Source organism: Mirounga angustirostris, unplaced genomic scaffold, assembly GCF_029215605.1.
Source record: "Mirounga angustirostris isolate CCGP_5_RB_7025 unplaced genomic scaffold, mMirAng1.0.hap1 SCAF_13, whole genome shotgun sequence".
Classification (NCBI taxonomy): Eukaryota; Metazoa; Chordata; class Mammalia; order Carnivora; family Phocidae; genus Mirounga; species Mirounga angustirostris.
Genome location: NW_026991721.1, coordinates 1,807,526 through 1,826,740, shown reverse-complemented (window position 1 = coordinate 1,826,740; position 19,215 = coordinate 1,807,526). Strand labels below are relative to the sequence as shown.

At 56.4% G+C, this 19,215-nt stretch overlaps 1 protein-coding gene across 1 annotated transcript; it reads left to right on the top strand.

Annotated features, from left to right (window-relative positions):
* Nucleotides 1–17,465: 17,465 nt before the first annotated feature.
* On the top strand, nt 17,466–18,161 carry ASCL2 (achaete-scute family bHLH transcription factor 2). The gene has a single exon (XM_045892532.2). It carries the CDS (start codon nt 17,560–17,562, stop codon nt 18,142–18,144), a length of 585 nt encoding a protein of 194 aa, XP_045748488.1. The 5' UTR covers nt 17,466–17,559; the 3' UTR covers nt 18,145–18,161.
* The last annotated feature ends 1,054 nt before the right edge of the window (nt 18,162–19,215 follow it).

The following is a 19,215-nucleotide window of genomic DNA, read 5'->3' as shown; positions in this document are numbered from 1 at the left end:
CCGTAGTTTTGCCTTTTCCAGAAGGTCACAGAGTTGGAATCCTACAGGATGCAGCCTTTCAGACCGACTTCCTCCACTCAGTCAGATGCCTTTAAGGTTCCTCCCTATCTTTCCATGGCTTCATGGCTCCTTTCTCTTTTGTCACAGATGCATAGGCCAGGGTTTGGATGGGCCACAGTGTGTTTATCCATCCACCTACTGAAGGACATCCTGGCTGCTTCCAAGTTGGGTCAGTTATGAATGTCGCGGCTAGAGCTATAAATAAAAGCTGCCGTGAACATCCGGGGGGCGGGTTTTGGGTGGACATAAGCTTTCAGCTCCTTTGGTAAAGACCAGGGAGTGTGACTGCTGGATCGTGTGGTGACGGTATGTGGCGTTTTGTCGCCCAGAGTGGCTGCCCCCCGTGTGTCCCCTCCAGCCACAAAAATGAGCGTTCCTGCGGCTCCGCGTGCTCACCAGCATCTGGTGCTGCCAGTGTTCTGGATTTGGGCCGTTCCAGCAGGTGCGCAGAGGGAGCTTACTGCTGGTTTGCAGTGCGTGTCCCCGACGATGCGTGATGCGTCTCTTCTGCGGGTCTCTGTGCTCAGGTTCTGCCCCTGCGTACATCGGGCTGTTCTCTTTCTCTTGAGTTCTCAGAGCCCTTTGTGTATTTCGCAGGCAAGGCCTCATCAGAGGCGTGTTTGCAAATGTTTCCTCCTGGTCCCCTGTCTCCTCATTGTCGCCACAGTTTTTTGTTTTTGTTTCTGTTTTTACATTTTTTAAAATTTTAATTCAATTAATTAACATGTAATGTATTATTGGTCTCAGAACTATAGGCCTGTGATTCATCAGTCTTATATCACACCCAGTGCTCACGACATCATGTGCCCTCTTTAATGCCCGTCACCCAGTTACCCCATCCCTCCACCCGCTCCCCCTCCAGCAGCCCTCAGTGTGCTTCCTATGGCTAAGAGTCTCTTATGGTTTGTCTCTCTCTCTGGTTTCGTCTTGTTCTATTTTTTTCCTCTCTTCCCCCATGATCCTCCGTTTTGTTTCTTAAGTTCCACATATGAGTGAGATCATATGATTATTGTCTTTCTCGGATTGACTTATTTCACTTAGCATAATACCCTCTAGTTCCATCTACATCATTGCAAATGGCAAGATTTCGTGTTTTTTGATGGCTGCATACTATTCCCTTGTATATATATCCCACATCTTCTTTATCCATTCATCTGTTGATGGACATCTAGGCTCTTTCCATCGTTTGGCTACTGTGGACATTGCTGCTATAAACATTGGGGTGCACGTGCCCCTTCGGATCCCTACATTTGTATCTTTGGGGTAAATACCCAGTAGTGCAATTGCTGGATTGTAGGGTAGTTCTATTTTCAGCTTTTTGAGGAACCTCCATACTGTTTTCCAGAGTGGCTGCACCAGCTTGCATTCCCACCAACAGTGTAGGAGGGTTCCCCTTTCTCCGCATCCTCAACAACATCTGTCATTTCCTGAGTGGTTAATTTTAGCCATTCTGACTGGTGTGAGGTGGGATCTCATTGAGGTCTCTCCACAGTTCTTGATGTTCTTGGCCATTGTGCTGGTGATGGGTCTGCTCCCCCCTCCCTGCCATAGCCCTTCATACAGGCCCCCAAGAGCCGGCTGCTCTCTACCCCCAGCGCAGCCCCTCCTACCTCTGGCAGGTCTAGCCCACAGGCGTCCAGCTGGCTCTCCGTCCTGCAGGACAGCATGCTGGGCCCATCACGCTGGGCCCATACCTGATGGTGTTGCACGGACCAGCCCGGTGAGCAGGAAGTGGTGAGCCCTGGGACACCCTGCTAAGTAGAGACCCCATCCCACCCCTCCTGCACCTGAAGAAGCAGGACCCAGACAGGGCCTCTGTCAATTGCCGAGGTGGCTCGGACGTGAGACGTGGAAGGAACGCAATTGGAAAATTGGTAGCAGGAGGTGTGGGAAGGAGGCGTGTGGTTCGACTTCTGCAAAAGGGCCCAGAAGGGGGAGAGATCTGTGACCTGTGTGAACTCTTGCTGGAGAGCTGCCTGCCTCCGCCGAGGAGAAGCTCAGGTAGCAGGTAGATAAGATGACCCTTCTGTGGGCATCAGCCAGCCTCCCTCCCAGCCGCTGCCGCCGGCAGGTGGGCTCCTGAGTGAAGGGACCATACATGGCCGCTGGGACGGAGCTTATGCATGGGGACTCCTACTCTGCAGGGACAGCACTGACACCCCAGTACCATGCGGGGGGCCCACCAGCTTCCCCGCGGCAGTGGATCGCACTGCACGGTCTCCATCCAGGAACGGGCACCACTCTGGCCTCACCAGAATAGATCCCGACTCAGCGTGGATCCGCTTTCCCTGGCCACAGCGCTTCTGCCCAACCCCCCCTGTGGACTTACAGAGTGCTTTCTTCGCAGTCATGGCGTCTCACGGAACTTTCCTTCTGGCCAAGTAGGCTCGCGTCACAGCCAGTGGGGTGGGGCAATGGGGCCCGGCCCCTTAGGACGCGACGTGGCCTTTTGAGGACTCCGTTGGCGCACTTGATGAGTGGCAATGCTTTGCAGGGTGGGGACAGCATCCTCCAATGTGCAGGGCACACACTCTGGATCCATGTTTGCTCTCGTGGCTCTGATTTGTGGCTGCAGAGTTGGGGGGGGTTGGCTGTGGTTGCTATTACCTAATGGAGCCCCACGGCTGAGATCGTGCCCTCCCGCCCCTGACTCCAGGCTCCCCTTGTCTACAAGTCCGGGCACCCAAGGGAGGGGCTCCTACTGGAGGACACATAGGAAGCTGGAAGCTGAGACAGCCACCAGGCCACGTCGGGATCCCTGTGCTGGAGAAACAGCAGGTGGAGGGGGCTTACCACGCAGGCCGGGGGAGCCGATCCTATCGGAGGGAGAGGGATTATTACACAACGGGGCTGAGGAGGAGTATGTCTGGAATGCAGGTGATCCCCTGGAGCACCTCGGATTCCTATGTCCTGTGATTAAAATCAACAGAAAAATCACAGCCATTGGCCCGGACCCTCCAGGAATGAAGGCTCGGGTCCTCCCACGAGGCAAGGAGCCGCGATCAGCTGACTGTGCCGATGGAGAGATCATGGGCTGGGGTGGAGGAAGGTGCTTACGACATGGCTGGGACCCCATGGCCCGCTGCTCAGCCAAGCCCGCAGCAGTGGTCCACGCTCCTACCTTACCTGCCAGGACACCATGGGGTCTGAGTGCAGTCCCGTGCTCTTCTTCTCCACCCTTACGCTTCAGTATAAACGTGCTCAGTTGACGTCACATCTCAGGATTGGAAGCCTGGGACGTGGACATGGGGTGCTACTCAGCTGGACAAGGGGTGGGCCCTTCCCGGGAGGGGGTGTTCCCGTTGTGCAGTTTCAGCTGCGTCTCTCCAGGTGGGAGATTGGCTTTACTTTGTCTTTATCTGGAAGTTGGATGGAAAAGGCACGCGGGACACAGAAAGCAGGGGTGCGGCTGCCAGGGCTAGGGCTGAGGCGGGGAGTGGCTGCTCAGAGGCATGTGGTTTCCTTTCAGAGCTGACCATGTTCCAACATTAAGGAGTGGTGGTGGTTGCCTGACTCTCAATATACTAAAAGCCGTAGAACTGGACACTTTGGAAGAGTGAATTTCATGGTATGTGAATTATATCTCAATAAAACTATGTTTTTGTGAAAAAAAGAAGTGGCTGAGGGGCAGAGGGAGGGCGTGGCGGGCGGCACGGTGTCACCCTTGGTGTATTTCCCAGAATCACCTCCCTGCCACGTTGTGGGTCGGGGGTCAGGGGACGTGGGTCAGGTGATGGATGTGAGCTTTGGAAGGTGGACATGGTGGTGGCCTTCTCTGCTTTGCTCAGAAGTTGCTCCGAGGACCTCCCTGCAGTCTGGGATCTGCTGGCTCGCCTGGTGGCGGTGGGCAGGGCGGGCGGTCCAGGCTGACTGCAGAGGCAGGGGGTCTACACCGCAGGCCAGGAAACACAATCTCAGGTTCTGAGTCGTGCCCGGGGCCCCCGGTGGTGTGATAGAGCCCTGGATGGTGCAGCCGGGGAGATCCTGCCAGGTTCCCCGCTCTCATCCCCTCCCAGGACACAGAGGTCCTGGGCTGGGGCACAGGGAGCAGGGCTCTGGCCCCAGAAGGACTTAGGGGCAGATGCCATCTGGAAAATACCCACGGGCTCTCCTGTGAGCGGCTAGAAAGACTTTCGTGCGATGGGTTGTGATCTGCTACCCTCATTTGTTTTGATGCCCACGTTGTCCCAGGTAGGTTGGTAGGAGCCCCTTGAAGCTGGCTCCTCCGTCGTTTTGATCGGTCCCCACAAGGTTTGGAACAGCTTTCTTACTTTCCGCTACAAGCTGTTCCAGGTTCGTCTTGGACGGTCCCTCCCCCGGCCTGGAATCGGCCATGGCCCCAGGAAGCTCTGGGTCCTTCTAGAGGACAACGGTATTTAAAAGCCAAGATCTGGAGGCTGGGTGCCCTCGGCACCATCTGGGCATCAGCTCTCCTAGCTTGTTCAGCTGGGAACTCTCTCTCTCGCCTCTACATCTCATTCTCTGTTTGTCCATCTTTCTACATTAAAAATCACGACTTTACGGCGATTCCTCGGATTCCAGCCCAGCACTGCAGGGTCTGTACTGGACTCGCCCGTTCCATATTTGTCACTCCTTTCTCTGACCGCGGCACCTGGCTTCCATCATCCTCAACACGTACACCTTGTTCTTCCCTCGCTTCACGTGAGCTATCTCCTGACCCTGCCGGTGCGTCCTCGTCCTTGACCCTCACTCCCTCCCCCCGCCTCCTCTCCCCCGCCTGACTATCTCAGAGGAAGGGAACCTATAGATATGTTGCAAGTAAATAAAAGAGAAACACAAGCCCCTCCCCTGTTCTTTGACAGCCTGGGGGACCCAGACCAGGCCAGGTGTCAGCCCTCCCCCATACGCGTCACCCAGCAGAGTGGTGTCGTTGGGGTAGGAACCTGAATTCCCGGGCAGACCATTGGAAGAGAGAAGCCACAGTCCGATGCTCACGCAGCATTCGGAGCAGAACATCTGACACAGATGGGGCAAGAGGGTCAAGGAATCCAGACAGAAACCCGCAAACACAAGGGGCAGTGTTCGTGACATGAAGAAGGGATGAGAAGGCACATCCTGGGAGCCAGGGGCCAGTGGTAGGTGTGGGAAATACAGCAGTTGAGCGACACAGCAAGTGGGCACATGGAGCAGGGACACTGCAGAAGACACATCAGGGAGGTGAGTCGTCACATGCAGGGATCAGGTAGACAAGCACAAATAGGCTGACCGGTCAAGAGCAGTCACACGGGGACAAGAGAGAGGAGAGCAGGAAATGTTTGCGGAAGGAATGAAGTAAGTGCCTCAGAATTAAAGAAACGCAAGCAAGGGCTCTCAGGAGCCAACAGGACAGATGAGGAAGAAACCAGATGCATCCTAGTGATACTTGCAAATGCCAAAGTTCTGGAAAGTTCCGGAGTAACCTGCAGACCACCTACAAGATAAGAAAGAGATTCATAACATCCTCCAAGAATTATATGAACAAAGAATTATATTCTGAAAGCATAAAAGACACATAACTTGGCATAGAGGATTTTATAGGGTATAATTAGTATTTAAATGTGAAGGTGGAATAAAGATCATTTCAGAAACAACAAGCCTCAGAATATCTAGAATATTTGCCACAGAAACACTCGCTTTGCCCACAAAATTCTCAAACAGGAGAAATAAATCTTGGAGGATGCCCTGAGGGCTGTGGAAGTTGGGGAGAGACCAGGCACCTGCTCATAAGGCTGGCAATCACCAACAAGAAAAATACAGTAAGATATACACAAGACACCACTTATCATCGTAACAAAACTGGGGGTATCTAGAAATTAATGGAACAGGAATATTTCAGGCCTCCCTGTGGAAAATCCAAGACTCAAACAAGGACCCTGGGAGACACTGTTTAGAGTAAACAGACAGCCATCTCATGCGGTGATGCTTTCATACAACAAAGGTGCCAATCTTCCCCAAATAGACCAAGGCATCCAGGGCAATCCCAAGCACATTCGCAGCTGGGAGTTTGAAACGCTTGACGTACTCACTCTGCACTGATAGCGAAGTACAGAGGTCCACAAGTAGGACAGCGTCAGCCTGATACAAAGACCAGCAAAGAGGGACTTGTCTGTCTGACATAAGGACTTAAGAGGACGTCTGATATAAAAATCCTAAACTGCCACAAGAACAAAGACTAAGAACAGTGGTGGACAGCTTGGAGACAAAAGCCTGCATACATGTATTCCATGCTTAAAAATATTTATTTGTTCACGAGCGCCTTTCTGTGAACGGGAAAGCCATTAAATAAAAAAATTTCCCATTAATTTAATGACAAATATTATGATGTGCTCCATCCCAACCCAATACCTCCCTCAAACTTCCACAGATAAATAAGGTATCAGTTGAGGACTAAAAATAAATGTGTACAAAGAACATATGGATTTTAAAAATCAGTTTGCCAATTTCTACAAAAAAACCTGGTGGGATTTTTTTTTTTAAAGATTTTATTTATTTATTTATTTATTTATTTTAAAGATTTTATTTATTTGACAGAGAGAGACACAGCGAGAGAGGGAACATAAGCAGGGGGAGTGGGAGAGGGAGAAGCAGGCCTCCCGCTGAGCAGGGAGCCTGATGCGGGGCTCGATCCCAGGACCCTGGGATCATGACCTGAGCCGAAGACAGTCGCTTAACCAACTGAGCCACCCAGGTGCCCCAACCTGGTGGAATTTTAATTGGGATTGTGTTGAACGTAATGATCAACTTGGAGAAAATTAATATCTTAATATTGGATCTTTCAATCAATGAATACTGTGTATCTCTCCATTTACTTAAGTCTTTTATAATTTCTCTCATCAGTGTTTTGTAGATCTCAGTGTACAGTTTTGAACATCTTTTGCCATATTTATATCTATGTATTATTTAATATTTTTGATGTTATTGTAAGTGACATTTTAAAGTTCAAAGTAATTGTTCTTTGCTGGTGTACTGCAATACAGTTCATTGTCTATATTGATCTTGTATCTTGCAATCTTACTAAGCTCATTTTAATTAGAATACTGTTTTAGTATTTGGTCAGATTTTCTTCATAGGTGATCATGTTTTCTGTGAGTAAGAATGGTTTGCTCTTTCTTTCCAATCTGGATGCCTTTTGATTCTTTTCTTGCCTTATCACACTGGCTACAACCTACAGAACAAGGTTAAATAGAAGTTTGAGAAGAGATATCCTTGTCTGGTCCCTGGTCCTGGAGGGAGGACATTCAGTCTCTCAGCATTAAGTTTGATGTCCTTTATCAGGCTGAGAAAAATTCCTTTGATTCCTAGTTTGCTGGGGTTTTGAAAATCATGAATGACTATTGGATTTTGTCAGATGATTTTTCTGTATCTATTGAGATGATGATGTGATTTTTCTTTTTAAATTTAATATTGTCAATTAATTGAGTTGATTTTCTGAGTGTTAAACTGATTTGCGTTCCTAGAATAAACCCCACTTGTATATTGTTGGATTTGATTTGCTGAGGTTTTCCTTAGAAATTTTGCATCTATGTTCGTGAGGGATATCAGCGTATAGCTTTCTTTTCTTGTGTTATATTTGTCTGACTTTGGTATCAGGGTAATGCCTGCCTCATGGAATGAGCTAGGAAGTACTCTATCCTTTTTAATTGTTCTGGATGAGTTTATGTAGAACTGGTTTTATGTTTACCTTAAATATTTGAAAGAATTTACCAGTAATGCCACCTAGGCCTGGAGTTTTCTCTACAGGAAGTTTTCCTTTTACTATAAATTTAATTTCCTGTATACATACAGGGCTATTCTGGTTACTTTTTTTTTTTTTTTAAAGATTTTATTTATTTATTCATGAGAGACAGAGAGAAACAGAGGGAGAAGCAGGCTCCCAAGGAGCAGGAAGCCCGATGCGGGACTCGATCCCAGGACCCTGGGATCATGACCTGAGCCGAAGGCAGACGCTTAATCATCTGAGCCACCTAGGCGCCCTCTGGTTACTTATTTATTCTCGGATGAGTTTTGGTAACTTGTGTCTTTTAAAGAATTTGTCTATTTCATCTACCTTGATGACCTAATTGGCATAAAGTTTCATAATATTATCTTATTCATTTAATACCTGTAGAATCTATAGTGGTGAAGTATCTATCTACCTATTGATCGATAGATATCTCCTAGTGGTTCTCTTTCCCTGGAGAACCCTGACTAATAGAGATTTTTGCACCAAGAGTGATTCTAGAGGAAAAGGATGTTAAGGATGAGTACTCTGAATTGGTTCTGGGATTTCTGGAACCAGCTCTCTAGTCTGATTGGATTGATTTGAAGATGTGAATGACTCTATTATCAATAGCAACGGAGAGCCCATGGCATGATCTGGCAATAGGGATGCACAAAATCCCTACATCCTCCTAACCAGCCACTTACAGGAAGCCAGGAACTGGATTACTCTGAACCTTGTGGAAAACCAAAGACCACAATGATGTTGGTTGGTTGTTCCTAACGCTGTTGGACAGAGCAGTTCAAGAAAAGGATGAGCTCTGGAATTTGAATTCCCAGCTTAAGTGCCACAGAAAGGAGCTAAGAGCCTGTGTATGTGCCCTGCCTGACGGAGAGCCGTGCCTGCTCCAGCTGCAGGGCGGACGCAGCTCAAAATCTGATGCAGACCCTCATCCCGCGATGGGCTGAACTGCAACGTAAACAGAACCCCCAGCCTCGTGGGGTGTCTGCTGTGAATGTGAAGGCACTGACTGGGAAGACTGGAATCCTGTTGGTTGGGGTGGGGATGAGTGGGATGACCCTGGAGAAGCAGGGGACCCTGCACCCCTAAATCCTGATGAGTCTTCTCTTCAGTGGAAGAGGTCCCCCCGCCCCCAGTGGGCAGGGGCCTTCCCACCCCCACCCCAGGGGCTGGAGCCTGCGCTGCCCGAGGCCGTTGCCATGCTCGCTCTCTGCAGGACCAACGCCCACTGCCCCTCTTTGCTTCTAGAGCCAAAACTAGACTCAAGTCCCAGCAGGCCCGAAGGCAAGGAACAAAGTGTGACTCATGAGAAGGCGTGCCACACTCCAAAGGCACGACTGGGGCTTCCTGACGCGAGCAGTCAGAGGTCAGGGGAACACCTGTGGGAATGGGGGGGACAGTGCTGGAAGGACCTAATGTGGGGCCTGGCCTCAGTCAGCAGGGATTCGGGATTTAACGTCGCAGCCTAAGGGGGCTGAGGAAGGGCTCTCGCAGTTAGGGTGGCTAAAACCCGGACCTAGAGATGGCCTGCCCTGGGTGGCCGGAAAGGCCTGACCTCCCCTGGCCAAAGGCTTAGGGAGGTTGGGAAGCTGGCGTGGGTTTGCTGTCTGAGATGTGCTCACCCCACTCTGCAAGGGGTCAGAAGCCATGACTTTCATCAGAACCATGGGGAATAAATTAGGGAGGGGCCCCGGACATGAGCATCTTACCACGACCAAGAGGGGCCCTGGACACTCCAGTCTCACCATGACTGAGAGGGGCCTTGGACAGACTTTGGGGACTCCAGCCGGGACCCTGCTCTGAACTGACCCTGATTCCCAGAGGCCCCGAACGTCCCTGTCCCCACCAGGCGGGGCAGGGCTCGTGCAGGCCCGACCATTGATGCAGCTCAACCCAGGGCCCCCTCGCATGGGGGCCAGGGGGTCCTGACCCCACCGTGAGGCAGCCCCTCCAGCTCCCCAAAGCGTAATTGGAGCCGACATTCCCATCAGCTGGCAGGCTCCCACACGGGTTCCCTGACTGTGGAGGGACGGCTGTGATGGTGGGAAAGGCCACGTGCAGCCACCAGAACTGCCCCTCCCCAGGAAGGGGGTCCCTGTAGGGCAATACTGTGTCCCCGGGGGCAGTGCAGAGGCTGGAGCCTCCCCCCAGGACTTGAAGGGTGCGGGGCCGCGATTCCCACCACAGCTCCTCTCCCCTCGCCTGTTTGGCCCGTGCGGAGGCCAGGAGGGTCCTGGGGGGCATCGGGTTATTCTCAGTTTCATGCTGCACCAGATGTGGTTTCAGGGCTGGAGCAAATTATGCCCCTGCCCCTGGTAGGCGGTGGTTGACCTGGCCAATGCCCTTGCCTCCAGCAGCCTGCCCTCGCGCCATCCCAGCCCCACTTCGGGGGGGACCGGCCCCAGGCCTGGGTCAGAACCCGCACGGACATCCATCACCGGCCACTTCCACACCCTCTCGCGCTGCTTTGTGGCCATGATGCTGGTGGGTCCACTGGGCAAGAAGCAGCCACCACCCCAGACTTCGTGGTAAGACATATGCCAGAGAGTGGGAGATAAAGCCAACAGAAGTCCAGGGCCTTCTACTTCAGCAACATTTTTAGGGGTCCAGGGGTGGGGGGCATGTGGAGATATGTCACCTAAGGTAAAGGACAGATTGTTGGCTCGACTTCTAGTGGGCCTGGACTGTGGAGGCGACAAGTCCCTCATGGGGGGTGTTACTCCAGCCCATTCACGGAGTGACCCCAAACCTGCTAGTTTTGAGTGGGGCCCAGAATAAGAGACAGCTCTGTGGCAGGTCCGGGCCACGGGAGCCAGCAGAGCCCATGGCGCCTGCAGGGTCGGTGTGGACTGAGATGCCGTCGGGAGCCCTCAGCATGGGCCTTTGGGGTTTGGGGGCGAGACCCTGCCATCTGCCCCAGGTGACCGCTCTCCCTTGAGAAACAGTTCTGGGCCTTCGTAGAGACCAAACGCTCGGCCACGGGCCACTGCGTCACCGTGCCACCCGACTGCTCCTCGCGGACGGCGTCCGTCTGAGCCACCGAGTCACCGTGCCACCCAGACTGCTCCATCTGAGCCACCGAACCGCAGTGTTGGGCGTGCAGCACCCGTCATCCCGTGGAGGTGGTGCGTGTGTGGTCAGGCCCGCGTGGGCCCTGAAGGCACAAGTAAGTCACGTGAACAAGTGGCCCAGATGCCCATGACCCCCACTCCTGCTACACGGCTTCTCTCTCCCCAGCCTGGCCTAGGGCCTCGGGGGGAGTCCCCTCTGGTGAGCTGACGGGGGAGAGAAGGCTCAGGCCTGGCTGACAGATAGGTCTGTCCATGCTCAGGACCTGCCACCCAACGTGGACAACTGCCACGCTGCAGCCCCTCCCCGGGAAGTCCCCGAAGGACATGGTGGAGGGAAATCTTCCCAGGAGGCAGGACTTGGGCAGTGCGCTTGCTTGTGCACTGTGCTGGGAAGGAGAAACGGCCAGACGTGAGATTATACGCTGATCCCTGCGCTGTGCCCAATGGTTTGGCTGGACGGTCTGGGACTTGGAAGGACCATGACCGGGAAATTAATTGATGACAAAGGAATTTGGGGAAGAGGTGTGTGGACAGGTAAAACGTGGATATCTGTGCTCTGTGTGAATGCCCACCATAAGGGGAGCTCGGCAGCAGACTCTCATCATCAGGCGGGCAGGTACCAGGCAGCCCCTTCCCCCAGCCACCCCGGCCGTCGCCCCCTGGGCTCCCGCACAAAGTGGCCACATGTGGCTCAGCAGCAGGGACTTCACCCACCAAAGCCCACCCGGCTCTGGCCCCCACTGCGTGACCCAGGTACCAGTGGCGGATATCCACACCGAGCCCTCACCCGGCGCCCTTCCTGGGGCGACTGGTCAGCCACCTGCTGGCCGGCTGACGGCACTGGGCCGCCTCCATCGTGGGAAGGGCCGGGCTCTGTTCTTACTGGAATAGACATTCATTTGGGATGCAGATTTGCCTTCCCCACATGCTATACTTCCACCAAAATGACATCGTGGACTCCCAGAACGCCCCATCCGCCGTCCCGGTATCCCACCAGCAGAGCTTTGACACAGGAGCTTGGTCCATGGCAAACAAAGTGCGGCGTGCGTCCACGCTCACGGAACTCACTGGTCTCACCGTGGGCCCACCAGCCTGCAGTAGCTGGCTGATAGGATGGCAGAATGGCCTTTTGAAGGCTCAGGCCCAGCCCCAGCGAGGTGGCGGTACCCTGCAGGGCCGGGACAGCGTTCTCCTGAAGGCCGTATGTGCTCTGAATCAGCATCCCACATATGGGGCCGTGTCTCCCAGAGCCAGGATTCACCGGCCCAGGTATCGGGGTTGGAAATGGCCGGGGCACCACTCACTATTACCTCTAGTGCCCCCCTAGCAGAACATTCACTTCCCACCCCCACGACCTTGGGCTCTGCTGCCCCAAAGGATCCGTTGCAGAGGGAGGGATGCTTCTGTCCTAAGACAGTGACTCCAGTGACCTGGAAATTCAGACTGCTGCTGGCCACTCGGGGACATCCCCCCCCCACCGTGCCCCTGAATCAACAGGCAGAGAAGGGAGGTACAGTGTTGGTGGGGGACTGATCCTAACTGCCAAGGGCACATTGGACCACTGCTCCAGACTGGGGTGAGGAAGGAAGAGTGTCTGGAACAGAGCGGGTCCTTTAGGATGTCTCATAGTTGTACCACCCTGAATTAAGGTCAATGGGCTTGGGCTGAATCACCCCACCAGCCCTCCTGGATCCCCAGCTTTCATGCGGCAGACAGTGGGACATCCCGTGCTTCCTGAGCACCTGAACCAGTCTGTAACCTATACCTCCTTCTATCTCCTCCTGCTGTGTCTCTGGAGGACCCTGTCTGGTGCATCTATGCCACATCCATGGGCCCGAAGCTTGAGCATCTGGATGTACCTCATTTCCCACAGCTCCTGCTTCCCCTGCAGCTGGATTCCAGAAGGCTCCAGGTTCCCAAGTGATCTGAACACACAGAGGTGACCCACATGAGGGCTACAGCCAGAGCTGTGTGCTTGGGGAAGGTGCCAGCCTAGCCCAGCTGGGCTCCCCACCTCCCCACTCATGACCTGACCCAGAGAACACAACTAGGAGCCCAGAGCTTCTGAGGGGCAGAGACGGAGCTAGCCAGGGGCCTCGGGTTATGTGTGGAGTGAGTGGGGAGCCCAGACCAAACCAGCCAGTGGCCACCCTGCTCACCAGGCCAGGGGCCATGCAGTCACCTGTGTCTCTGCTGCTGCCCCCATGCAGGCCCAGTCCAATCTCACAGTGGGGAACACCCCAGAGGATCCAGATACAACCTCATTGTTCCAATGCTGGGGACCCAGAACCTCCAACCCCAGATTTTTGGAGCTCTGCTCCCTAGTCCCATGGAGCCCATGGTGATTTCAGACTCAGCAAGTACCTCTAGAGCAGGGGCTGGCCTGCCCTCACTGTGTGCAGGGATCTGGGATACCATGATCACTCAGGGTCAGTGGCAGAGCTGGCCTTGGATGCCGAGGGATTGTCCTTCCCTGGGCTGCATCCCGCTCCCACCAACAGCCAGCTCCTGATCCTCTTTGCTGGATGTGTGCCAGACATGGATGGTGTGCCGGGAACACAGAGGGAGAGAAGGGCATATTTCCCTCTGGATGTGGCCAGGGAGTCATGCTGAGGGACAGGCTGTGTGAAGCAGGGGCTGTGGAAGGGGCAGGGCAGGCTTCCAGGTGATGTGACGTCGAAGCTGAACACGATGCCAGTGACCGGGTGGGGGCAATGTGCAAAGGAGCTTGGATTAAGCCCGAGGGCCAAGGCATGACCCCTCTTGCCTCCATAAGGTCTGCTCTGAGGCCGTGGACAGAAGGGAGGAGGCAAAGCCAGAACCCAGGGGACTAGGGGGGTAGGTGGAGGCAGCATCCGAGGGCAGATGGGGACGTGGCTGGAGAGGTGGCAGGGCTGGCAGACAGCAGAGGGTGAGGGAGCAGGTGGGAGCTCCAACACCGCTGCCTGAGCACTGGCTGGGGAAGGGACTGGGCGGAGTAATGGGCTCGGGAAAGACAGTTCAGCCTGCGGTGAGTCGATTTTGAGGAGCCCGTGGGATGATGACCGTCGAGTGGTCCAGGCCTTGGAGATGTGCCCATCATCCAGTGTAGGGTCAGCAAACCATGGCCAGATGTGGCCTGTTGCCTGTTTTTGTATGGCCTGCAAACCGAGAACACTTGTCACAGTTTCAGGTGGTCAAAAAAAATTCACAGTCATTAGCTACTATCAAAAAACTTATTAAAAACCCCAGAAAGTGACAGGTGTTGGTGAGGTTGTGGAAAACTGGAGTCCTGTGCACTGTGGGTGGGAACGTGGACTGATGCTGCTGCTCCGGAGCTCAGCGTGGAGGGGCCTCAGAAAGCTTAAGGTAGGATCGTCACGTGATCAGCAATTGAACTTCTGGATGTACTTCCCAAAATAAGAGACTGCAGGGTCTGGAAGAGATGTGTACACACACGTTCAAAGCAGCATTATTCACAACCACTACAAAGGGGAAGGACCCCAAGTGTCCACTGATTGATGAATGGATAAACAAAATGTGGTCCATCCACACAAAGCCTGAAAAAGGCAGGACATTCTGACACCTGCCATAATGTGGTTGGACCCGGAGAACATCAATCACACGGAGTGAAAGCAGCCAAGCACAAAAGGACACATGCTGCAGGATTCTATGTATTTGGGGACGTAGAGCAGCCAAATTCACAGACAGAAAGGGGAATGGTGGGTGCCAAGGGTGGGGGAGGGGGATGGGGCTTACCCATCCCTGCCGTACATCTCAGGCATGGAGACTCAAGAGTGGGCAGAGCCCGGGAGTGTGCCAACCAGCTAGCGAGGGTGCCAGGGTGAGGGCAGAGCCCTGACAAGGCAGCATGCTTATGTTTGCAATTTTTCTAACAGCTTTATTGAGATAGAATCCACATACCACCCAGCGCATTAATTTAAAGTGTACAATTTGGGGCACCTGGGTAGCACAGTCGGTTAAACATCTGACTCTTGGTTTCGGTTCAGGTGGTGATCTCGGGGTTGTGAGATCGAGCCCCGCAATGGGCTCCACACTCAGCAGGGAGTCTGCTTGGATTCTCTCTCTCCCTCTGCCCCTCTCCCCTCTCTCTTCTCTCTCTCAAATAAATAAATCAATAAAATCTTTAAAAATAAAGTGTACAATTCATTGGTTTTTAGCAAATTCCCAAAGTTGTGCAACCATCACTACAGTTGATTTTAAAAGATTTGCACCATCTCAGAAAGAAGCTCTACACCCTTTAGGTTGTGCTCTGGCATTGGGAGCCCAGACGTGACGTGCAGGAGGAGGGCCACGGGGAGAGCCTGACCCAGCCACCCAGCCTTCCTGCTGTCCCCCAAGCTGACCCCGCAGTTGAAAGCAGCTGCAGCAGCCAGCAGAGGCACCACCAGAGAATCCTGAGAAATACGAAACCACTGGGTCAGCCGCTAGAGCCTGGGTAGTCTCTTGTGTGGGAACAGGTACCTGAGGGTCTCTGGACCCCAGAGACTGAGCACAAGTCCAGCCAAGGATTGCCAAGAGCCTGTCTGCGGGATGCTAGGGATTTCCCTTTGACACGGCATCCATCTCCAGCTGGGCTTTGCCAACTAACTTTACACAGGGAAGGGCAGGTGGGCTCTGACCAGAGAGAGGAGGAGCCAAGGCTCCTGTCCTGGACAGGGAAGAAGGTTGAGCCTCCTGGACTCAGAGTCCAGGCCCTGATCTCTACCTGGATCGCTCCACTGGCCAGAGGTGTGACTGTGGACACAGTCCATGTCCTCTCTGAGACAGCTTCCTTCTGCAACAATGGGGCCCTATCCCCACCTGGCCCCAGGCAGGTGCTCGCTGCCAGGTCACACCCCAAAGCAGGAAGGCCAAGCCAACTTGCCAGGAGATCCTGCAGAGTAACTGGGAGCCAGTGGACACCACAAGGCCCCGGGGGGATCCCTGGGGAGGAATCCAGGGCCTCTCCCCAGCCAGAATGGGAAGTGGCTCCCGGCAGAACTCCTTTCCAGCAGACCTGGCCCAGGAGGATCTGGTCAGCATCGGCGAAACCCGGCAGGGCCCTGGCCTCCTGAGGGCCCAGCCACTTGGCAGGCATTGCCCTGCAGTGGGGCAGGAGAAACTCTCCCACTGAGGGTGCGTTCTGCACACTTCCACAGTCCCTGCCCCCTCAGGACCCTACATTCCTCCCCATCTATCAAGGAGAAACCCTTTTGTCCCTCCGCGCTTGGGAGGCCAGGCTCTGCCCTGGCGTGAGGCAGCTTTCCAGGAACTTCCCCCCACCGGCTCAGTCTCAGTGCTGGTCGGGTGGGAGAGGGAGGCCCCAGCCAGGGGTGGGAGGCTGAGGAAAACGGAGTCAGGGCCAGGATAGCGGGTCGGCACCAAAGGTGAGGGGCCGGAGCGTAAGGGGCCCAGAAGGCAGAACGTGGGGGCAGGTTAGGGCAATATGGGAAATGAAGCTGTGGGGCCAGGGCAAAGGCTGACCGCCGCCCGGGTCCACAGCGGCCGTTCAAGCCTCCAGACCCTGGGCTTCCAGGCTCCCCAAGGCTGGGGGCACCTGGAAACCACAGGCAGAAGGTGTGCGTGCAGGGATGGTGAAAGGCGCCCCAGGAACCTGAACTCTCCACCCCAGCGCACCACTCCTCCAATCCCGCCCGGCCCGAAGGGCCGCATCATCCTCTCCCACTCTCCGCAGAGGAATAACGTAGGTGGGCGGCGGGGCGCGGAGCAGGTGTGCACGCGGGGAGCCGCCTGGCAGCACCCAGTTTTGTTAGCGACGCTCGGGGAGCCACACGCCTGGCGTACGCGCTTCCTCCCGGGGGGCCGGGCGTGAGGCCGCGCCCTTCGCGATTGGCCGAACGGACCGCCCACGATTGGCTGAGACCCCGGCCCCCGCCCCCTGGGACGCGGGGGGGAGTTGGGGGGTGGCGCGGGGACAGAAGGCGCGGCGCGTGCTGCCCCCGGGGGTCTCGCGCGCCTCCGGGATAGGTGAGCCTTCACGAGGCCACGTCTTCCTCCCCACGGCGCGCGCTGCGCGTGTGGATCATCAACAGCTCTGGGGATAGCGGGCTGCGCGCAGCGTGCGGTGGGGGTACCGAACAGTTGCACCCGGGATCTGCGGACTGGGCTCAGGCAGCGGGGTCGCACTGGAGACCTGCTGACAGCTCCCAGAGGTCGGGCGCGGGCGCACACGGGACCTGCGCACTGCGCCTTGGGGGACTCACTAAGCACCTGCTGGGAGCTCGGGGCCCACCGGGGACCTGCAGACTCCGCCCGGGGAGATGGGGTGGGGAACGCGCTCACGCCCTGGTGTTTGCAGGTTGTGTGCGCAAGGGGGAGGGCGAAGCGTGGCGGGAGGGCGAGGCGAGGGAAGGAGGGCGTGAGAAAGGAGGCGGCAGCGGCGCGGAGGAGGGTTATCTATACATTTAAAACCAAGCCGCCTGCGCCGCGCTGGGAAGACCTGGGGAGGGTCCGGCCGCACGCGCGGGACACGAGCGCCCCACGCTCCGAGGCGCGCACGGCCTGCTACCTCTTGGCCTCCTGAGCCTCTCTGTCCCTGGGCCCCAGACGACCTGGAACGCGTACCCTGGGGAGTCGCTCCGCGGCACAGTTCCAGGGGCTCCCTTGGGGTCCTGTCGTCTTCCCACCGACCCCGGTTCCTCTGTCCGCCCCTCCTGCTGCGCGCGGGGGCTCGGAGGAGTTGCGGGGCGAGTGGATGCGGGCGCGATGGACAGCGGTGCGCTGCCCCTGCCCGCGCCCTCCGCGCCTGGCGTCTCGGGCGGCTGCGCTCCTCTGCGGCGACTCGCATCCCCGGAGCTGCTGCGCTGCAGCCGGCGGCGACAGCCGGGCGCGACGGAGACCGGGGGTGGCGCGGCGGCCGTGGCGCGGCGCAATGAGCGCGAGCGCAACCGCGTGAAGCTGGTGAACTTGGGGTTCCAGGCGCTGCGGCAGCACGTGCCGCACGGCGGCGCCAGCAAGAAGCTGAGTAAGGTGGAGACGCTGCGCTCGGCCGTGGAGTACATCCGCGCGCTGCAACGCCTGCTGGCCGAGCACGATGCCGTGCGTGCCGCCCTGGCCGAGGGGCTGCTGGCGCCGGCCGCGCGGCCCCCCGCGTCCCGCGGGCCTCTCGGGACCCCCGCCGCCGCCGCCGCCTCGCCTTCTTGCGCTTCGTCGTCCCCGGGCCGCGAGGGCAGCTCAGAGCCCGGCTCGCCGCGCTCCGCCTACTCCTCGGACGACAGCGGCTGCGAGGGCGCGCTTAGCCCGGTGGAGCGCGAGCTGCTCGACTTCTCCAGCTGGTTAGGGGGCTACTGAGCGCTCCGCCCCACCCCCCCCAGGTAACCTCCCGCGGCGGGGAACAGGGGGGTCGGCGCAGGGGTAGCCGGGCGGGGTGGAGTGGACAGCCTCGCGGCTCGCGTCCCCGAGAGCAGCCAAGCGCAGCGCCAGGCCCCGGTGATGGCTTTGATTTCGCTCACTCTTCATTTTCCCCAAACTTTTTCAAGCCTGTGCAAGACCGGCGTTTGTTTGTCCGGGATTGCAAAACTTCCTCTCGCTGCTGCGCCGAAGGGGGAGCAGGGAGGGGGGCCCTCGGGCGGGTGAGGCCCCGAGCGCACGCGGATCCCGGGGCAGAGCCGGGTGCTGGGAGGCGGGGTGACTTTGCATTGCAAATCGTGCGCCGGGCCGGGTGGCAGAAATGAGTCGGCGGGTGCGGAACCCTGACTCACTGCGGCTTGGAGCGCCCGCCGCGCCCCCGCCCAGGCCGGGGCGCAGACCGAATCCGAGGCACCCACAGACTGGAGCTCCAGAACCAGCCAAGCAAAGGAAACTGCAGACTTCGCTTGTGGGCGGTGGGGCCGGGCCGGATCCCGCACTAATGCGCGTCCCCGTCCCCCCTCCCCTCCCAGCAGCCCCAGCCCTGGACGCGGAGCGGCGAGCACGCTCACCACCCGGGAGCGATGTGGGTGGCCCGTGCCTCGGGCCCACAGCCCCCGTGGGCGAAGCCACCACCCAGCCGGGACTCCGCCGACGGTCCCCCCCGTGCCGTCCAACCTGACTAAGCGCCAGTGTGGAAACGTCCCGGCCTGACCCCGCCTGGCTGGCGGCTTCCTCGGAACCCGACTAACCTGCCCCCAGAGGTTCTCCACTGGGATGGGGCTGGGGCACCAACACCGAGATTTTTGAAGGGGAGAGGATTTTATAGCGACACAGAACTTCTCTTTTTTGCATATTAGTTTGAACTGTCCAGGGACACCGGCAATATGAAGACTTATTTTTGTACGAAAAAAATCCCCAGACTTGGAACACAATAAAGATTGTCTACTCCCGCCCCACCCCGCTACTGGAATTTTCCAACCTGGCCAAGATCTGGACACCCACTGTCCCCCG

Bases quoted from the DNA above. Each gene is read 5' to 3' on its own strand.
- ASCL2 (XM_045892532.2), top strand. From the start codon at position 17,560: ATGGACAGCGGTGCGCTGCCCCTGCCCGCGCCCTCCGCGCCTGGCGTC.